The 22,908-nt window shown below is 42.5% G+C and overlaps 1 protein-coding gene across 1 annotated transcript in view; it reads right to left on the bottom strand.

Annotated features, from left to right (window-relative positions):
- The window catches only part of KLF13 (Kruppel like factor 13), a 48,237-nt gene extending 27,283 nt beyond the window's left edge, over window positions 1-20,954 (bottom strand). Inside the window, exon 1 of the mRNA XM_030578037.1 lies at window positions 19,894-20,954. Coding sequence (XP_030433897.1) covers window positions 19,894-20,437 — 544 coding nt within the window. The 5' untranslated portion in view covers window positions 20,438-20,954. The remainder of the gene's footprint in view (window positions 1-19,893) is intronic.
- Window positions 20,955-22,908: the final 1,954 nt, after the last annotated feature.

Genomic DNA, 22,908 nt, shown 5'->3' with positions numbered 1-22,908 from the left:
GTTGAAATGCTTATCCAGACATCCAAGCAAGCAATTTGTACTATGATTCCAAATAAAGGTAGCTCACAACACACTATTAGGAATTTTCTTTGGCCTATAGGTACACAGAATATTCAACCACAAATGAGATATAACCTAAAGCCTTGCCTAGACTTGTTAAACCCAATCTACAAACCAGCCATTAAGTGATCAAATGGCCACACACAATTGTGCAGTTTTCACATGGGCGAAGTCTTAGTAAGAGATGGCCCCATATCCTTGACTTGTGTTCAGGGAGTAAAATGGAAAATCACTGGATGTGAGGTGGACAGGATTTGGTCCTCCATCTAAACTTTTTGTCAAAGCTTATGAGTCTGAGAGGTGGGGAAATCAGTTATTCCTTTACCCATCAACAATCTAAAGAAGTACTTATTTGAAACGATAAGCTGGACTTATCAGTTATTTTACCAAACCCTTGACCTTAATTAACAATAGCCATTTAAGGTAAACAATCTTGTTTTAAATGGGGGAGGGGAGAGAAGGAAGGAAATACTGACAGACCAGACACAGGTTTAAAATAGTACATTGTTAGATGATTGTCCTTTTGATAAGGTTAGTGAAGTTGTTTTCCCTGGAGGCAGTGCAGCTTTAAAAATTCCATATGCAGAAAGCTTGCTAGCAGAGATAATGGGCCAGTTTCTTACATGGCTTTTAACTGAGGAATAGTTATGTTAAAGTCTACATTTGATTTGCCCTTCCCTGATTAGACCGTGTTGTATGAATCAGGTGAGAGCTTACACTCAACCTGAAACTACACATTTGTTAGGTCTATTCGCTGTAATAAAGGGTTCGGTCAACCTCATACTCTAAGCAGCAAGACAGCAGCCCAGATCCTCAGAGGGAACTGGGGGGCCACATTTATTTTGAGGATCTGGACTAAGGTGGGTTTGTCCTGCGTCTGAAAGCTTGACATTTTGCTTTGAAGGTGCTGCTTCCAAACATCTGTATTTTGGTACGCTGTGTTTAAAACCCATTTCTCAATAGAGCTGTATCTGTAGGCTCTGTAGTGGGAGCTGTGCAAATTACTACACTGAGACAATATGGTGTCTGGCTCACTCCCAAACGTTCCTCATCTGTACATTGTCCAAATGTATGAGGCAGTTTCCAAGGCTGCCAAGAGGTTCATGCCAAACCATTTGTGGCAATTTCATGTGAATTCCAGTCACCGGCAGCTGCTGAGTTAAGTCTAAGATGGTCCCTGGGGCACGGACATGCCTTTTAAAGCTGTTAATAGTACTTCAAAGATCAGCAAAAGGGGTTTTAAAATAAAGAAAATCCCTAGGCCTGCACCTGAAGTGTGTTCCCCTGATCCAAAGGCTGATGAACGCTGGCAGTCCCTAGATGCAGTGTAGTGCAAGTAGTCCCCATGTATCATTCTTGGGTTCCAAGAATGCCATGGCCATCTCCTATGCATGTGCGTGCACACCATCCCACTAGAACTGGTCATGCAATGACCAGAAATGCTGTCCATGTTTATAGATGGGGAAACAGAAAAAAACACCACCACCAAGATACTGATTGTAAATTCAACACTAACATGGGCATAAATCTAAAATAATTCCCCTGAAGCTAAAAGAATTACTCTGAATTTACACTGGTATAATTGGGAGCCAAACTGGCTCCATGTTCCATATTTCAGCATGCAACAGTCACTACTATTTTACAAAATTCATTCAAAGTAGGAAGAAAAGGAAAAAAGTAAAGCAGGTTAGTAAGGGGGGGGAAGGTTAACTATTGCACTAAATAATTAGAAACTGCTTCACTTCTGATCTACTGTGCTCTTTGAAAGCTTGTATAAAGGAGATATTAGCAAATGTGTGAAATATAATCCTTATTAGAGTTAATTAATATTGAGTTCCTATTCTGTATTTCTATAGGCCTTCCATGGCTGGCTGTAAGAGGAAGTATAAGAAACTGTTCTGGTGCTTGCTTGCCTGGCATTTTCTAGTAATAAAATATTGTTTCAAACCTGATTTGTTTAGATTTAAACATCCAAACTCTGATAGCTTCTGTCTCTGCATTTGAGAGTTACAGAACTCTGATCTATAATAGAGATTGATCAGAATGAAAAAGAGGTGTCTGAACATCTCCAAACTTTGTAGAAGTTAGGAATGGAACTTTAGAGCTAGAAAGAGAGGACATATTGTAGCTATAAGACATATTTGGAGGTAGAAGCTGAGGTTATAGTGTTACAACACCTTATCTGATCCAGAAGTTAGGGGATTAGGAGTTACTATAGAAAGCTGTTACATTCTGCATGACTCTTCAGGGATCAATTAAATCAGTTTCCCAATTTTTTGAAATCTGAGCTTCCCCCCAAGGAAAGTGAGACCATTTGCACGTGCACACACACAATCACTCCCTGACATATAGTTAAAGCTTTTCCCACCTTAATATATACATCCTCAGGCACTTCTTCCCAAATATCTCACTGGGCAAATACTTCTTCTTTGCTTGCTTTCTTTAAATATAAAAATTGCTAACGATTCTATTTCACTGCTCATCAAAGTATAACCACTGGCCTCTCAGAACACCCACTGCAATGACTGGATTAGGATCAGACCTTAAAGCTACTGTTTCAGGTTCTTCACACATTCAGGCAGATGCTGCATCAGTCACACTGTGTTCACATTCTGAAGTTTTTTGTTGCAACCATAACATCTGTTCTGGGGAACTACTAAGAACTTTATCCATGCCACTTCCAGCTAATCCTCAGTGTCCTCTCTCCACATGGGGCATGTCCCACATTTTGAGAAACATTGAGTTAAACTATCAAGCATCAACAAACTCAACCCACTCACAACACCCCCTGATCAGCATAAAAGTGGGGGGGAATGAAAGAGAGAGAGCACTATACATGTTTAAATAAATAAGCTGCACAAAAGGGTGTGGGGGGTTTGGGTACATGTTATTGATGCCATGCTTGTTAAACATGCAGGTGGTGAGGAGGGGAAGTGGTTTCTCTCCAAATGAAACACACAATTCTGTGTTTTTTAAAAATAAAGCTACATGTTTCCTTATCAGACATATAGTAATGGACAGAACTTCATTGAAGGCAGGGGCGTGGTTAGCCAGAGATAACATACCTTGGTGTGTAAAAGTGAAACTGAGTCCATTATTTTAACCAATTTACTGCACTTTCTTAATAGAGAGTTAGTTGTCTATTCACTGGCTTTTATAAATACTCTAGACATCTCATTTAGAGACCACTATGGTTATGATTGCCAACCAATCCTATTTTCAGTTGCTTAAAACTTTGGAAATTTCAGCCCCAAAGGTAAAATTCAATTTTGGCTGTCAGACTGAAAATGAGCAGAAGCTTTTGTGTTGTTGCTGTGAATGATGAAAGTATAGGGTCTGGGTGCAGTCTTTTCTCCTGGAGGAAAAAGGGTCTTCATACTTTTTTACTGAAAACTTCAAGGGTAGATGGAACACGAACCTGGGCAGGGATAGCAATCCTGGTTAGCAGATGTGCCTTCAAGTGATCTAGTGAAAATAATTTTTTGTCCTGGCTAGATTATAAGAGTTTAAAAACTGCACTTTGCTAATTTTATTGCATAACAAAATCCAGGGTGTATATGCAAAGTGCTAACTTTGGCACTGTTCATGCAAATGTATATCAACTGAGTGGAAATTTCCAATGACTAGACTGTCTTTCAGTTCTCCATTAGAAGTGTGTTCAGAAGAAAGCTGTGTGCAATTCCTTGCAATAGGTAATAATGTTGTTGGCCTGGCAAAGTGTATCAATGACCAGAACAAAACAAAAAAGCCAAGGAAAACCTGTTCAAATACTGCCCACCCTGTCTTGTCTTACCTGCACACTGGTAGCATATCTGCTAGTGTTAAAGTTCCATATGTAGGCATTTTTTTAAAAAATCCCAGGATATGTACTGAATGAATACATCCATGAAAATCTAGTAATATCTATACAGTATCTCCATATTTATTTATTTATTATAGCAATGCCTTACATCCATGCAAAACAACACAGTCCATAGGTGTTTGTATTGCATTCTTTTTACAAGTGTTAGCTGGTAGTTTCATGTCCTAATTTATAGAATGGCTCTGCACATGCAAAAAAATACAAAATAAAGTTTTGTGCACTCAAATTAATAAAAAGTTTGATACTCAAACTATTGCAAGAAACATTTGAATAGGGACTAATAGCTTGCAGGCAAGTTCCAATCCTGGCCAACTGACTCTGATAAAATCTAATGCAAACATTGACAGATGTTTAGCTAGAGAAGCTCAATTCACCCCAATCAGCTGTTGCAGATCATCTAGATTCTACCCTGGAACGGGTCAACTAGTGTCTGCACCGCTACCTTTCCTCGGTAGAGAGCATCTTCAAAGTTGCGGCTGGTGTAGGCTGTTCAGCTATGTGCCTAATCAGTGCATCCCTACTTGCTCTGATCACACCCCTTCCACCTCAGACTCTGGCGGCGTACAGGTCCAGGCAGCCTGGGAGGTTGCAGCAATGCATGTCTCCTCTGTTCAGATCTTCCATTTCAAGGGACCCACTTGCAGAAGCTGGCATAATTCATGACTAACGTTGAGTTTTGTGGTGTAACTTGGTAGAAGTATTACCTATGATAAAGCTAAGGCAGCGTATTGATCTATCTGTTACAACTCTGAATAGTAATCATGGTAAAAAAAAATTATAGTTTCTGAGAGTGTCACAGAAACATTAACTGTTGCAATGATTTTCTGTCATTGCACAAGAGGTCATTTAAGGATCTGCTCACTTCAATGCTATTTGACTTAGCCAAAATTCCTGGTTAACAAGTGTTTTTATATTAGGGTTGACGGGAAAAAAACACACACCCAAACTCATGAGGTCATTTTTCCAGTGGTAGCTGCAAGATGGGAAGCAAAACTTTTTAAAACTTTACTGTTATCCCAAGTACAGGCTCTATAAAAACAGCTGAGTCTGCACAACCTGAAAAATACAGGATGTGTGTGTCTGACTTCAGTGCCTGCACTTAAATAACCCATATTCTCTAACAATATACAGTAAGATAATTATCCCACAGCCCATGTGCATCTAACTAACAAAAGCCAACTAACTGGATAAGGGAAAAAAAGTCTAGAAAGTGAAATACTATAAAAAGTACCCTTTAAGGGTTGTTCTTAATTTGGACTGTGGCCTAGTTTTCAGCTCTGTCAGCAATATCTGACTTCCAAACAGCTGATCCAAGATTATTTGGACGGTGGGAGTTGGAACATGCTTAAGCTATAAAACAGAACTAGAAACCACATGTCCTATATAAACAAGTTCCAGGTTTCTGCTCTTGGACGTGCCATAATTCTGTTCAGCCAGACAATAACACAGTGCAACTCTTGTGTTTTAAAGGTTTAAAAATGCCTTGGGAAAAAAAATGAACTCACTGCACTTGTTTCATAATGAACTCTGATCTGGCAAAGCTTTTGTTCATTCAGGAACCATGTCACAGAAATATTTCCCAGAGTCCTACAGAGAGATGCTTACATCATGGCAGCACAATACTCTGCAGGTCATTCAAAACACTTTTCCATAGAAAAGTGACTGATTCCTATTGTAACAACAAGAACTGTTGCTCTCATTGGTTTATCCTGGGGTCTGTGGCAGGAAGTAGGTTTTGCCTTTAATCTGTGGGAAGGACGAATACAAATACAAGTGTGTGGAGGGCGATCGGTACCTGGCACTGCCAAACCTTCACTTGTAAGAGCCTGCAGTTGCTTAGTGCTACTTAGGGCTTGTCTACATCAGAAAGTTGCAGCGCTGGTGAGGGAGTTACAGCGCTGCAACTTTGAAGGTGTACACATCTGCAGGGCATCACCAGCGCTGCAACTCCCTGTTTGCAGCGCTGGCCGTACTCCCGTTTTGTCTCGGGTGTAGAGGATCCAGCGCTGGTGATCCAGCGCTGGTAATCCAATGTAGACACTTACCAGCGCTTTTCTTGACCTCCGTGGAAGGAGGAAGCCTCTGGTAATCAAGCTGGTCTCCTTCCCCAGCTTGCTCTCGCGTTCCCGGAACCCCGAGCAAGCAGGTCTCCTTCCCTACGGTTTGCTGGGTGGCTCCGGGAACGCGAGAGCAAACCGCGGCGAAGCTGGTCTCCTTCCCCGGCTTGCTCTCTCGTTCCCAGAACCCCGAGCAAGCAGGTCTCCTTCCCTGCGGTTTGCAGGGTGGCTCCGGGAACGCGAGAGCAAACCGCGGCGAAGCTGGTCTCCTTTCCCGGTTTGCTCTCTCGTTCCCCGAACCGCCGAGCAAGCGGTTCTCCTTCCCTGCGGTTTGCAGGGTGGCTCCGGGAACGCGAGAGCAAACCGCGGCGAAGCTGGTCTCCTTTCCCGGTTTGCTCTCGTGTTCCCGGAACCCCGAGCAAGCAGGTCTCCTTCCCTGCGGTTTGCAGGGTGGTTCGGTGAACGCGAGAGCAAACCGCGGCGAAGCTGGTTTCCTTTCCCGGTTTGCTCTCGTTCCCGGAACCCCCCTTGAAGCCGCCCAATAGCGCTGCAGTGTGGCCACATCTAACACCACTTGCAGCGCTGGTTGCTGTAAGTGTGGCCACTCTGCAGCGCTGGCCCTATACAGCTGTACTAATACAGCTGTAACAACCAGCGCTGCAAAATTTTAGATGTAGACATGGCCTTAGTGATTTATCCCTAGCTAATCAGTCTATGGAGCCTGTGATGTTGCACTCTGTATGACTGTATGAAAGTATGCTGATGAGTATGAATATAATGTAACTGGAATATGCTTCATGCAAAAGGTCTCTTGTAAGGTATCATTACAAAGCTTATAATCTACTGAGTGTGGTCATCCTGTTTGTATAAACGTGCCACTCTTGTATCTAAAACTAGAAATACGAAATATAACTCTGAGGACCTATTGTAATTATGCAAAGTGTGGGCCATTAATGGTGGTTTGGAATCTTGATGACTCCCGTTCACCAGGACAATTGACTGCAGATGGCTGTTTTACTTGTAAGTTTTCCTGTATACGTGTGTGCTAGCAAGTGGGTAATGAAGTCTTACAGTGACATGTGATCTAAGTCACCTGAACTGGAATCCATCTTTAACCTGGTGCTTTCCCATTGAGAAGTGGGGGGTGGGAACCCAGAGAGAGGCAAAGGATTCCTGCCTTACACAAAAGATATATAAGTGAGTGGAACAGAACAAAAAGGGAGCCATCGTGAGAAATCCCCTAACTACCTCTTGAGCTGGAACAAGGGCTGTACTGGGGAAAGGACTGTGCCCAGATTAGGAAGGTGTCCAGTCTGTGAAAGAAACTTATTGAAACATCTCTGAGGGTGAGATTTCATGTGTATTCAGTTTTATTACTGTATTAGGCTTAGATTTGCGTGTTTTATTTTATTTTACTTGGTAATTCACTTTGTTCTGTCTGTTACTACTTGGAACCACTTAAATTCTACTTTCTGAATTTAATAAAATGACTTTTTACTTACTAATTAACCTAGAGTATGTATTAATACCTGGGGGGAGGGGGGACAAACAGCTGTGCATATCTCTCCATCAGTGTTATAGAGGGCAAACAATTTATGAGTTTATCCTGTATAAGCTTTCCACAGGGTAAAACGGATTTATTTGGGATTTAGACCCCATTGGGAGTTGGGCATCTGAGTGTTAAAAACAGGAACACTTCTATAAGTTGCTTTCAGTTAAGACTGCAGCTTTGGGGCACGTAATTCAGATCCTGGGTCAGTGTTGGAGCAGACAGGCATGTCTGGCTCAACAAGACAGGGTGCTGGAGTCCTGAGCTGGCAGGGAAAGCAGGGGCAGAAGTAGTCTTGGCACATCAGCTGGCAGTTCCCAAGGGGGGTTCTGTGATCCAACCCATCACAGAGCCATTAGGAAGCAGATGGTTTTATTATTCCAAGGCAGTGAGCGGAAGTGAATGGGCACCCAGTTCTCTCTGTTAACTTAGTATTGCAAAATATTAGACTTGCATTAAAATGACAAATTACCTTGGGCCAGAGCATCCCCTTATATGTTAAAAGCTGAGAGAGGGAATTTTGGAAAAAGAAATCTGAGATTCCTACATGTCGTCATCCCATCAGGTGGGCGGTGTTTACCACCTGCAGAAAAGGTTCTCCCAAACAGCAGATCCTGAAGAATCTGCAGGAAGCCAGAGCTACTTCCCCAGTACTACCTTCCCGACCACAGCTCCTGAGAGTGCTACTCCATTGGATCAACCCAACCAGAGACTGACTGGTCAGGGTGGTCCTTAGGACCCCTGGCAGGGGACGTCACAGAAAAATTAATATAGCACGAGGCTGTATTTTTTCCAAGGATCCTCCATGGGGGGTAGGGGGGAGAGAGATGCACATTCCCTCATGACTCATCTGGTCTTCGCTCCCCTTTCACACCTTGAATCCCAGACCAGCAGCAAGACCCCTGCTGGGTACAGGTGGGGAGGACTGTACGACAATGAAGACTCTGCCTCCCTCTATATAAGGACTGCAGGGCAGGTTAGAGTATGATCTGACCCTTCAGAAGAGCTTTTTTAAAAACCTTTACTCACTTTTGAAAGGCTTTACTTTGACAGTGCAAAGCCCTGTCACCTGGGGGATCTGAGATGAGTCCTGATCTCTCAGGGCCAGTAGAATGGGAGCAGTGAAGAGGTAGCCTGCTCAACCAGCAAGAGAACAGAGTACCTCATGCCACTCCAGGGTGAGCCCTCTGGCTGATGCTCAAAACAGCACTGTCTGGCTTCAGAGGATACCATATTGAAGATTTCAGCTTGATGCTGGACTAATGGGGGATGAGGTCCAGGAGAAGGCCTAGCCCCACAGCAATATCAATACAAAACCTGAGAACTCTGGAAAGTAAGTCTGACCAGTAAATCCTGATTCTCATGGAATGAATGGGATATACTCATCCCCAGCCAACACCATTGAGAGATGCATGGATTTTAAGGCCAGATGTAGCCATTTTCATAATCTAATCTGATCTCCTGCATAGCACAGGCCATAAGATTTCACCCAGTAAAATTACGTCTACATAGCCAGCAAATGTCTGCAGCTGCCTAAATAATGTGACTTCTGCAGATGCCCGTGTCCTCACCTCCAGTCCTGTGTTACACTCTGCTCTGCAACCTACGTAAAGGACTATGCTACATACATAATCAGCAGAATTATACTGCATCTAGCTCAAGGGAAATGGGGGTAAATCCTGAGCAGTATAATGCCCTGACGAAGTAGCTAGGGAGAGTGCTGAACATATGCACTGAAGGGAGGAATCTTTCTGCATTAGCTGCCAAGTGGCTGTGGGCTCTACCATAAGGCAGGAGCATACAGAGGGATGTGCAACCCAAAATTCACCCTCTTCCCTCCCAAAGGAAGGTCATTAATCATGCTGTCTGGGGACCTTCTGCAGTGCAGGGGTGATACCTGGACAGAGCTTTTCCCTAATGGGCATGGAAAGGCTCCTGACCATCACTCCTGGAACAGCGAGAAGGGGAATTTTTGACAGATAGGTCTATAGCTAATACTACAAACAGAATTTGACTGAAGTTTTTGTCGGGGGGGAGAGTTTCTGCTCTGGGCCAAATGCTGACGCCCTTGCTCAGGGTTTTACTATGTCCTTCCTAATGCAAAACTATTATTGACTGCTGAAATATATTTTTTAAGCGTTTCTTTAAAATTGCTTTTGTCCTTAACTGTCTTAACCAGTATCCGGCACATGTTGCCTCATGTCTAATTTAATTCCCAGAGGGTTTTGAGTTAGGAGGGAGGAAGCCTCTGTTCAATCGTTTGTTTGATCCTGCAGCAAAGTGGCAGTATCACAGTAACTTCTATGGCATTCTTCCAAGCTCAAGCACAAGGCAAAGCTGGGCTGAGAATGACAAAACTCTCCACAAAACTAAGGCTTCAGCAGGAGCGGAGGGGGACCAGCTATGGGGAAGTGACCAGCCAAGGGCATTTCTAGTTCTAGAAATGTTCTGATTACATCTTAGTCTCACATTGTAAGGCAGAAAAATGCAGCGAGGTGTATTTGGTTTTGTATTGTTAAGAAAAAACGCAAAACCAAATACATCTGCTTCATTGACAGTAGCTTGCGTGTGACCAATGAGTGCAAATTCATGCATTAGCTTTTGCTAGACTGTCCAAAATATACAACCCCTATAGACAAGGAGCCAAATTTTGGGCCAAAGAGTTTTTATTCAGGCAAAACAAAGTAAAACGAAAACCCTGGGCTGAAAAGCAATATGGAGATCATGAAATTTAGCCTTCTTTAGAGGTTAGTAATGTAGAGCATTATTAGCCAATCAGATTTCATATGCAATTGATTTAATCCCAATCAGCTGCACAGAATTAAATTAAAACTGTTATTTATCCTTGAGCCATTGAGACAGGCCCAGAGGTGAGTAGCTTTGTTCTTTATGGATATCTGACTTCATCTCCCTTTTAGCATCTGAGTCTTAAAAGCCTATTATTCTTTGACATTCATGGGGACAATTACTCAGACATTTCTGATTAAAATATTCAGAATACATGTAACAATACATATGTTTACTTCATGTTTCTACCTATGGAGGTAAATATTGACAGTCTTTGGGTAATGACATGTTGATGTTCAAGTCAATGGCCCAGATTTTAAATTCAACCCCCTTTATGTTGTTCTAGCAGCATAAAAGGGGCTGATTCCATAGGAGTGTTGGGGAGGGGGTTGTTTGTTTGCTTGCTCTTTGAGCAACCTGACTTGAAAAGGGTTCTCCACATGGTGAAGAGCAATGTAAAGGCTCTGCATCTGCCCCCCCAGTATAGAGGGAATGTGATAAATGAGAGGGAGGATAGCTCCCTTTTGTGAACACCCAGCCAGTTAGCTATGGAATCCCTTTTGGTGGTGGTTCTCTATTTGCTTTACCTGTAAAGGGTTAACAAGCCCACAGGCAAAAGGAAAGAAGTGGGCACCTGACCAAAAGAGCCAATGGGAGGGCTAGAACTTTTTTAAATTGGGAAAAACTTGCCTTTGTCTGTGTGTTGTGGTTCTCTAGGGAAGAGGGGGACAGGGCAGCAGTTATGCTGTGAGAAGCTTAAACCAGATATGAAAAAACATCAGATCATACCTAGAGATTGTTTATCTGAAATCCCAGATATGTAAGTAAATGTCTAGGAAGACACGATTAGATTTATTTCTTACTGGCTTGTGGACTCCTCTGTGCTAACCCCAAATGCTTTTTGTTTTTGCTTGTAACCTTTAAGCTGGACCTCAAGAAGGTTGTTCTTGGTGTTTAAATTTTGTAAGTAGGTTTTTTAAACCTAGCAAAAGCCTAAGTTCCAGAAGTATTTTCTTTCTTTATGTTTTTAATAACATTTACCTTTTTGTAAGACCAGGATTTGATTTTTGGTGTCCTAAGAGGGTTGTGCATGTTGCTTAATTAGCTGGTGGCAACAGCTGATTTCCTTTGTGTTCTTTTACAGCTCTTCCCCGGGGGGGGGGGGGGGGGAGGGTGAAGGGGCTTGAGGGTACCCCACAGGAAGGAATTCCCAAGTGCGCCTTTCTGGTTTCAAAGGGGTTTTTTGCATTTGAGTGGTGGCAGCATCTACCCATCCAAGGTCAGAGAAAAGCTGTAACCTTGGGAGTTTGATACAAGCCTGGAGTGGCCAGTGTTAATGTTTAGAATCCTGGCAGGCCCCCACCTTCTGCACTTGAAGTGCCAGAGTGGGGAATCAGCCATGACAGGTATTTGAGGGTGGTAGTGGTGGGTGTTTATCAGAGCACCCTGATCTAACTATTCTAGTCTGCTGGATGACTCCACTGGGAGATGTAGCAGCCCTGAGAGTGCTCTAGCTTACACCAGGGACAGCGCTGCTCCCTGTCTGCCTCCAGAGTCCAGGAGGCACAAAGGTTGTGCACAGCTTTCTTACCACTTGGGCTGCAGCCCAGAGTCAGGGCTGATATATCCCTATTAGTCACCTAAGAATGAAGGGTAGAAAACTAACATGAGGGCCTTGGCCATATGTACATGATGTTACTCTACATTTACAAGGAGTTCTATTTTTAAACCAGCCACTGAAACTTACTTGAAGGAAATGAGGGTGCTCCCACTGAGCAGTACAGATTGTTATGACACACACATGTAACCAGAGTCATTGCAACTCCTTTGTGTGGTGTGTCTTCAAATGTAGGATTCCTAAAGGGGACGCTAGGAATTCAATAGCAGTGATTCTAGCAGGGTTCTGCAGGAAAGCCCAAAAACCCTGTGCTATCTAACTCTGAAAGACAGTGATTTTGAATTACGGAGGCGGCCATACACTGGTGAGTTGCCAGATGTCCTAACAGGCTTCCTGAGGCTGGCAGCTCACAGTTGTCCTGATGCAAGGTGCTTGAGAAAAGACTTTTGACACACTTGGCAAGGTAGGGGAGTGGAGAGCAATAAAAGCTTTTCAAGTCACAAATGGATGGGGACCTACTCCAAAGGTCTTCCACAGCATGAATCAGGCTCCCTGTTATTTGAGCCAGGCTCAGCTATGTCTGACCACATCAGAAGAAGACAAAAGCGGGAGCCCCCAGAAGCCTGTAACTGAGATATAGAGGGTAGAAGTTACCCACAGACAGTCAGATTCACCCAAGCTGCAACTTATTCCTTCCTGTGCCTTAAAGGGGAGTCAGCCCAGGCAAAGAGAAGGCAGAGACACTAACTTCCTCTTCCTCAGGGTCTGAGGGGTATGTCATTGCATCTTCTACTGGGGAGTCCAGAGGAGGCCAAAAGCAGCTCAGAGGACGATAGTCCCCTGCACCAAGCACCTGCTGTACCCGATTCAGCTCCACCCTTTTTTTGAAGAAGCACTGGTCTTTTCCTCCACCACCACTCTGCTCACAGGTAAAGAGAGAGTTAGAAAAACTTTCTGCCATTGTAGTTACCCCAATGGACTTTTTTCCCCCCTCAGGAGTCACTGCCTGGGTTTCTACTGGCAGAGGCTAGAGGAAACCTGGGCTGAACAAAGTCCATGGTTTTTAGAGAAGTAGCAACAATAGTTTTTGATATCTGTCAGGCTCTAAAAAGTTTGATCTGCTTTTCTTCATTTACATATGATCACACTTCTTAATCTTGTGAATCAGTTTGTTCACACTCAGATGGGGGTCAGTGGAGCCAGGATTTCTCCCATACTGGTCTGCACTGATATATGCAAAACAAAACCAACTTACGAGGATATAAAGCAAACTCACCTGAAACCAACAAAAAAACATCCTGCTGAGCCTGAGAATCTATGCTCTATGTAAACGCTCTGCTTTTCAACCTCTATAGGACCCCAATATCAATTCATTGAAATTTCCCAGTCTAACCCTTCTGCATGTATGCACTCATTAAGCTCCACAGTAACCAGTCTGATCACTTGTTTTAGAAGATGACTTTCAAATTCTAGACAGCATTGTCCTAATTAATGTGCATAGATGCAGATAGCCCCTTTTATAAAGAAGTAGGGCTATCGATGTAATTGCAGTTAACTCATGTGATTAACTCATTAATCATGATGTAAAAAATTAATCGCAATTAATCATATTTTTAATTGTGCTGTTAAACAGAATACCAATTGAAATTTATTAAATTTTTGGATGTTTTTCTATATGTTCAAATATATTAATTTCAAGTACAACAGAATACAGAATGTACAGTGCTCACTTTATAATTTTTATTAAAATATTTTCACTGTAAAAAGATAAACAAAAGAAATAGTATTTTTCAATTTACCTCATACAAGTACTGTAATACAGTCTCTTTATCATGAAAGTTGAACTTACAAATGTAGAATTATGTTCAAAAATAAAACAATGTAAAATTTTAGAGCCTACAAGTCCACTCAGTACTACTACTTGTCCAGCCAATTACTAAGACAAACAAGTTTGTTTACATTTGCATGAGATAATGCTGCCTGCTTCTTGTTTACAATGTCACCTGAAAGTGAGAACAGGTGTTCTCATGGCACTGTTGTAGCCAGCATCTTATGATATTTATGTGCCAGATGCGTTAAAGATTCCTATGTCCCTCCATGCTTCAACCACCATTCCAAAGGACTATGTCCATGCTAATGCGGGTTTCTGCTCTATGACAATCCAAAGCAGTGCAGACAGACACCTGTTCACTTTTATCATTTGAGTCAGATGCCACCAGCAGAGGGTTGATTTTCTATTTTGGTGGTTTGGGCTCTGTAGTTTCCGCATCAGAGTGTTGCTTTTTTAAGACATCTGAAAGCATGCTCCATACCTCATCCCTCTCAGGTTTTGGAAGGCACTTCAGATTTTTAAACCTTGGGTCAAGTGCTGTAGCTATCTTTAGAAATCTCACATTGGTACCTTCTTTACGTTTTGTCAAATCTGCAGTGAAAGTGTTCTTAAAATGAACAACATATGCTGGGTCATCATCCAAGACTGAAATATGAAACTAACATGAAATATATAGTAGAATGTTGGTAAAACAGAGCAGGAGACATACTATTCTCCCACAAGGAGTTCAATCACAAATTTAATTAACGCATTATTTTTTTAATGAGCGTCATCAGCATGGAAACATGTCCCCTGGAATGGGGGCCGAAGCGTGAAGGGGCATATGAATGTTTAGCATATCTGGCACATAAATACCTTGCAATGCCGGCTACAGAAGTGCCATGTGAATGCCTATTCTCACTTTCAGGTGACATTGTAAATAAGAAGCCGGCAGCATTATCTCCTGTAAATGTAAACAAACTTGTCTGTCTTAGTGATTGGCTGAACAACAAGTAGTACTGAGTGGACTTGTAGGCTCTGAAGTTTTACACTATTTTGTTTTTGAGTGCAGTTATGTAACCAAAAAAATCTACATTTGTAAGTTGCAGTTTCACAATAAAGAGACTGTATTACAGTACTTGTATGAAGTGAATTGAAAAATACTATTTCTTTTGTTTTTATAGCACAAATATTTGTAAATCAAAAAAGAATACAAAGTGTACAGTGCTCACTTTATATTCAGTGTCGTAATTGAAATCAATATATTTGAAAATGTAGAAAACGTCCAAAAATATTTATATAAATGCTATTCTATTATTATTTAACAGTGCGATTAAAAAAAAATTAATTGCACTTAATCACAATTAATTGCTTGACAGCCCTAGAAAGAAATATTGCAAAACTCTGCTCACCCAGGATGAGCAATGATTTTGAGGACAAGATTGAGTGAAACAGCATACTTTTTTTCATTATAGTTAACAATGTGGCAAAGAGCAAGTGAATAGATTTTGCTCACTGCTAAATTTTCATGACATTAGTGAATGAAAATGAAAGGAAAATAATTTTTTCTTCCTATGCAAATTCAGCAGATGTTTAGCCTATAAAAAATAAGGGCACCTAATTGGATGGAAAAAGGCCATGTTATAATATGTGAGCTAAAGTCTCTTCTCCAGCCGAGTTGTACTCAGTGCAGGACTGGGGAAGGGGAGGAAAATCTGGCTTTTAAGCTCCTTTTACACTTTCCTGAGCCCCAAGACTGCTCTAACTTATACCTTGTGCCCACAGCCTCAAGGGGCCATTCCAGCAGCCAGAGCTCAACTTGGCTCAGGGACTCTCTGGCCACACCCACTTTCTTGTGGACATGCCCTTACTCTGGTCATTGCATGGAAAGGGGAGTGGTGTATGATTTGCCACGGTGACTGTATCCCATCCAAAGATTGTCTTGAGCACAGAGAGTCATCAAGAGGCAAGTTAAGACTTTAAGATTGCCTTGCACTGCCTTGAAGCAGCGCAGAGCAGCTGTTGAAGGCCCAAAGATCTGACCCCATGTTTTGTGCTTCCAGTAACTGGGAAAATGGGCATTTAGCCTACAATGTCTATTTTTTCATCTGTATTATACTGGTTACTCTTTATGCTTAAATTGCGTGGCTTTCTATTATAAAATGACTGAGGCTGACCACAATCTTTGAGCTTAACTTTATTACATTAATATGGGCAGCCACATCTCCTCTTATATCAACATGTTCAGGCAAATATGTACAGCTTTTTCTAAATGCTGCTCTCCACTTATGCTGCAGCGGGGAGCAAAAGCGGTAAGGAATTGGGTAGTGATGCAGAAGGGAGTTGCCAGTCCAACTAAATTAACTCCTCTTCTGCACCTTCTCCCTTTCTTGCAGCAATAGAAGGATGCAGGTGCAATAGAAAAGTAAAAGCAACACTGCCTGAGAGGGAGTAACGGGGGAGAGTAAGTCCAGACAGCAATGAGGGATCCAGATTGGTTCCCTTCATGCACTCCTGAATCATGATTCAATGGGGAGGCAAACTGCAGAGGTTTTTCAAATTGCACTCCCTTCGCCAAAGCACCAGAGCTGGAGTTCATCCTTCTTCATAGGACAATGGGAAGATAACTCTGCCAGGTAAACCCTTCTCTGTTTCATTACAGTTTTTTGTTTAGGAATTTGCATAGTTTTAGAGGTAACTGCTGTTTAAAAAAACAGGAATGCATGGGACCTTTAGGTCAAAAGGATCAATATAACTTGGCACATAGAGATTTGAGCATCATATGAGAGCTGTGTGGATCACTCATTACACAGCGTATGAGGTCCACAGGAGTCCCTGTAGGATTGAAGTTGGACTTGAAATCTACACTCTTACAGTGCACCTAGCTTGCAGGTACACATTAGGACTTTAAGAACTCCGTGGCCTGTGAATATATTGAACTTCAGGCCATCCACCTGGGGGGGCTGGGGACTTGAAAAGAAGGTGTGTATTTCAGGTAGGGAGGATTGAAAACAGAAAATGCTTCACTAGAATATCTAGCTCTAGAGCTTGCAAGTTTAGAAATTATATGGCATTCACAGGCATGGGAGTGGTTAATTGACATGGTGGTAGAAAATCAGAAGCCGAAGGAGCTTTTTCTATACTGGGCTCACGCTGACAGGCTCACCTGTACAGCTGGACTGGTAGACGCACTAGTGGAGAATTATTTTTTTGATACAATTCTCTACTGCAGTCAAGGTCTAAAGAAAGAAGGCCAAGTTGGTCTCCTTGATCATTCAATCCTTGTTCCCTCCACCCAGACTACAATGGCTAACTAGTGCCAACTATGTTTTTTTTGCTTCGAACACCAGTCCACTAGAGACTGGACAGAGCCCACAAAAGGGATCTCCTGTAGGGCTTTAAACACCCCTTAGATAGTACCAGCTTTCAGGCCTGACCAATCTGGCTTGGATTTGGACCAACAGCATCTGAACTGATCCTCAGCCATCTAGCCCCTTCTTCCCTGGGTGTCTCAAATGTAGTGTAAATACCATAATTTAGGAGTACAGAAGCAGACTGCTGAGTACGTTTCTCAAGCAAGTCACAAGCTGTGCTATACATGTATGTCTCATCGCAATCACAGATTTCCTACTTCCAGCCTGAAGTGGTGTTCTTAACCTTCAGCTTGCACATAAATACAAGTTATTCCAGTACTACAGAATGTGAGAGCAGTTCTGTTCCTTAAAAGAACTTTCTACGTTCTGTGGTCACAATTCTTCATAATCATGTTGTGGGGTGACTACTTAGAGAACTATTTCTAGCAGCTTCCATCGGTTCTCAAAATACATTACAAACTTTAATTAACAAAACCTCACCCAATCCTGCTGAGGCGGGGATGCACTTCCACCCCCATTCTACAGATGGATAAATGGAGGCACACATAGTTTCTTTAAGACTGTGTTAGAGCCAGAAAGGAGAATTCAGACATCCTGAGGTCCCTGTTCCAATCATTAGATCCCACCACACCTACTGTAAAAAAGGAATGTTCACCCTTCCCCGAGACATGGCTACCAGTTTTATGTGCTGAACTCCTGGCATGGTGTGAGCTATTCTCAAGCTTGTCACAATTCGTATGATATTTGGAGGTGGTGGGGGGATGGAGAGGGAAGGGGATAAAGATTTTCTGTGTCTCATTGAAACGTTGTAAAATGCTTCATAACAAGAGCAAGAGACATTTATACCTGTCTGAAACTGAATCCAAACAGAGACAGTCTTGTTGCCAATGAGGGAAACTTGGCAGGACTGTTTTCTTGCGTTGCCAGGGTCTGTCTCTGTGGGAAGCTTTGAACAAAGACGCTCTCGTCCCCTAGGGTCCTGGTACTCCCAGGGCAAAACTAGTCCCTTCCCCTCTTTTTTTTCTCTAACTCTCTCTCACACGCATGCACGCCTGCGCTCTCAGTACCACTAGCTACAACAACAACAAATTAAACCCGACAGTGCTGGTAAACTTACAGGAAAGGAAGATTTAAAAAAAAGAGAGAGAGAGAGAGAGAGAGAGAGAGAGAGCTGGAGCAAAGCCAGCGTCCCCGAATGACTCCAGCTCACCAGCCCGCCCCGAATGACGTGCTCCACCCCCTCCTCCCCAGAGGGCAGCCATGGTGAAGCCTTGTTCTCTTTGTAAGAGAGGAGTTCCCCTTCTCTCTCTCTGGGTTTCTAGTTAGTTTGAGAGCTCAGGAACCTTGCAACTTTATGTTGCATTTAAAAGGAAAGCAAAGATGAAGCATAAAGGGGCAATGTTAATAGACTTTCCCCAGAAATCAAGCAGCAAAACCCTTTGCATAAGTCAGAGGAAACAAAAGCTGGGCAAGACACAGTGCAAGGCAAGCTGGCTATGGTACCAAGGATTTGGCATGCCTCTGGCGATGTGGCACAGGGAATATGACACTGCCCACACACAACTTAACATTCCATATTACCCTCTCCGCTTCCCCAACACCGAGCTCAAACCCTAAAATCAGAAGGGCTCTCATCCCATGTGCCACATTAGAGGGGAAGGGTTGCGGGGAGGCATGTGGGATGCCATCTGCATCAAAGCTAGCACTAATTATGGCTGGTAATTTGTTCCAAGTATTTCGTTTTTATTTTTCCTTACGCTATTTATCTGTGGCCAACTTGAATTGTTACGAATGTGTTCGTTGTTTGAAGTTATTCAGAGAATGGCCCATGCAAGCATGCTCCAGTCTGTGTGTTGTTCTCAAGGTGCTCGCTGCGACTATGGCTGCGAGTGAGCATTGGCCCTCTAAAGCTTGCGGTGCTCCCTAAAGGTTGGCCTAATCCTTCTCTCTCCAGGAGTGGGGCTTGGCTGTTTCAAGATGACCATGTTAACACTTCCAGCACACAACTGTGTATGGCCGCTTTCATGTGAGTACTCACAAGACTTTTACTTTTTCTGTGTACATCCTTGCGAGCCAAAAGAAGTGCTTGTATGAAAGTTCACAGAAAACAACTTAAGGAAGTCTCGAACACTGGTCAAATTCAGCTGGTGGTTTCCATTCAAATGGATGTTTGTACCTAAGGATGTGGCCAGCTGCCACCACAGCCCCTTGGAGATTGTTCTTACAAGTGTATGGGGGTGGGCGAACATAGGAAATACCTCCCTGGGTCTCTCTCTCTACCTCTCCCTATTCTCTTCTGGACCATTCAAGTGTCTACTGCATAGAAAGAAACACACTGACTCAGGTGTCACTAAAATATTTAATTTTAAATTTGTGGATGTGAGTGTTGGAGCTTGCATAGGAGGTGATGGGCTGCTGATTTCAAGGTAGTGCCAGAAGCAGAGGGTGGGAAGCTGTAGGCAAGAGGGGATGCAGGCATAAGAAGCAGTGGGTGGGATAAGAGGAATTACGTGAGGGGGGCTAGCAGCTGAAAATTACACCTCTGTGGAACTGTCTACTTAAACCTCTACACTTCATACCTACGACTAAAGCAATAAAAATAATAGTTAGTTTCACATGGATGATGACTAAATTATTATTCCCCAAAGTTTTATTGTGGGCTTGAGTTCTGAAAGATGAAATCATAATGTTGGCCAAATGCAAGTTGGGGGAGGGGTCTATTTATTCATTTATGACAAATTGTAATGAATAAATCTTTGGCCAGCTAGTAACTAACCTGTGTGGGTCCTTAGATGAGCTTTGAGATGGGAAGATTTGCCATAAACTTTTTCGCACCCCACGTAGTGGCATTTGTGCTTTTTCTGGGGTGACTCGGGGTCAGCCCGGTTTCTTCCCCGTCTGCTCCTTTGTTTTGGGCTTGGCTCGCTTACTGCAGCCAGGCAAGTAGGTGTGGCTGCTTTTCCTTCTCCACGCTTGCCGGCTGGGGAGACACTTCCATCCCCAAACTCCTGAGGAGGAAAAGAAGAACTTAGTTTTTCCCTGTTATCGATGCTCTCTGTTTTTTCCATCCGAACAGTGGCAGAGTTTGGGACGTGCTGGTTGAGATCTGCTAAAATCCTGGCCACCACAAACAGCGACGATCCATTGTCTTTCCCGGTCTCTCTTACTTCCCGCTTATTTTCTCCATTTGATAGAGGAGGAGGTACTGCAGCATCAGGTCGGGGATCTGCATCCCCTTTGGGACTGTGGATAATAGCACGATTGGACATAGAAACAAGGCACTCGGCTGCAAAATGATCCACGTATGCTGCTGTTGCCATTTTTCATAGGTGTGTTTAAAAAAAATTGCACGTTTTCCCTTTTTTTAAAAAAAAAAAAACAAGCAGACTTTTCCCCTCTTATTTCTTAGGATCCCTTATAGAAGCCAGGGCTCACTGAGCAACTATCCTACATGCACTCTGTTTGTGAAGACTGCACCCAGCTTGTCACTAAAGAGAAAAGGCATTTAAAGTCCACTGAAAGAAAAAATCATAACTCTGGCAGCTTGTTGCTTTAAGTGGAAATTAACGCTGATCTTCTAGAGTGCAATGAAATGACAAAAATGCAGTTTCTCTAACCCGTCCATTGCATTGTGACAGTAGAATAAGCTTTCTCCGTTATTGCTCCTCTGAGTGTTTCTGAGCCCTGTGGGGGCGTGGCCTGGAAAAACATCTGGGTGTGATGTCACAGAGAAGCCACATCCTGGGTTGATCAGGTTAGCAATGAACATAGACTTCAGCTGCTGCTGCTGCACTGAGAGAGAGAGAAAACAGCAACGTACAGACACAGAGATGTGGCTGTGAGCTTTAAGTCAGCAAGGGAATAAAAGCAGGCAAATGAAACAAAGAATGTGATTGGTTCGGAGAAGGTGTTGCATAGGCCAATCAAAGTGTCTATGTGGAAACCTCCATATTTGCAAATTTCAAGGAGCCAATTAAATTCTTCTTACTTTGACTCAGCAGGAGGCAGCAATTCAAGATAAGCTTTGGCTCATTTCTGTGAAATCTTCCTTGCAGAAACAAGCTCATTGATTCTGGGTGTGTTTTTGTATGATACAGAAAAGGAATAGGCTGGTGAACTGAAAACACGTGCATGCATACTCTCTCTCTCACGCTCCATGAACTTTAGTTTTCAGGATTGTGCAATGATTAACCACGTCATTGTTTTCTAATGTTATTCCTTCTGTAGTTCCTTAACAACTTCAGAGCATGGTATATTTAACCTTTTATTAGTTGAGGCAATTTAATTGGCATTGATTTCTAAAAGGCAGGAATTAAACAACTTTCTAAATGTGAATGAGACAATTAGCATAGGAAAATGGAAAGCTTTACAGAGTCTCAAGGTATAGCTAAAAAACTGGAGTTCTTTGGGCCTAGATAGTTTTATGCTGTCAAAAACCAGGTTTAACTAAGTACAAGGAAACACTGTTTAAAACACCATCTATATAGGCCCTATAGACAATAGAACCTTTTCTGGCTATTTAAAAATAAAAATGGCAATAACTTTTTTTTTTTAATTCTCAAGAATTAAATCGCCAGGAGAAATCGCCTGAGTAGTTTATAGGGTATTTGTTTTTCTTATGTTAGTGTGAGTGAATGAATAAGAGGGTATGATGTGTTTGTGTGAAGAGGTTATTGAGGGAAAGCACAAAAGTCAGTTTGAATTTAATTCTTAGTTTTGTGAGCATTCTTATTTCTTGTTAGTGTGTGTTCATGGGCTAGTAGTCCAGTGCTTGTGAGAGATGGGTCTTTCACAGTTATGAGCCTTTTGTCACCCTTTTTCTGGGAGAAAGCAGATTTCAAGGTCTTGCCAATTAACCTTGTCGGAAAAGTTAGATTGGGGTGGGACATTTCTGTAGAAAATTTTGACTTTTCATCAAAAGGTTTTGGCCAAAAACAAAAATTCAGTTTCTGTCAGGGAAAATAGAAATAAGATGTTATTTTAGGTTGGTTTAACCTGAATTGAAATATTTTGGCTTGTCAAATCAAAACATTTGTTTGAGTAGTTCAACCTTAAATGTAGCCGTAGCCATAGCACCTTGTGGGAGTTGCAATTTGTGTGCCTTGTGCTCTATTCTCCCCTAAAGAGTGGTCTCTCTGGCTGGACTAGATCTCCCATAATCAACCAGGTCTCCCCTCTCACTACCCCCCAGGCAATCTTGTGGCAGATGTAATTGAGCCAGAGAGCTCAGTCCACAGGCCAGAATGCAGGGGCATGAGATAGTTTAATGGCTCAGCAAGATGTGGTTAAATGTCAAGTTGGTCCAAAACATTTTGATTCGGGAATATCAATGTTTTGATCGAACACATCTAAACAAAGTGTTTGACCACATCCAAATTGAAAGTTTAGGGTTTCATGAGTATGTTGAAATTTTCTGCAGAAAGCAGACACTTTTCATAAATAATTTTGTTTCTTCATAAACCTCACTTTTCCAGTGAAAAACAGTTCTGATGGAAAGTTTCTGACCAGTCCTACTCGAAGACCAGTATCCTCTCTCTGGCAGAAATCCAATGAGACAGTCATATTTACACAATGTACACAAGTCCTGTTCCTGGGAATGGGGTGGTAACAAATGGCACACCCTCAGCTCCGTTTTGGAGAAGCTGCAGGTAACGCCACACACTGCTGTCCCAAGAAGTAGATGCCTTGGCTCTCTCTCTCTCTCTCCAGGACCTCACACAAAACTCAGGGCTTGTCTACACAGGGAAATTTACTGGCATAACTATATTAGTATAATTATATCACTCTGTGT

This window comes from Gopherus evgoodei, chromosome 10, assembly GCF_007399415.2.
Source record: "Gopherus evgoodei ecotype Sinaloan lineage chromosome 10, rGopEvg1_v1.p, whole genome shotgun sequence".
Classification (NCBI taxonomy): Eukaryota; Metazoa; Chordata; order Testudines; family Testudinidae; genus Gopherus; species Gopherus evgoodei.
This window is presented reverse-complemented; position numbering and strand designations above follow the sequence as displayed.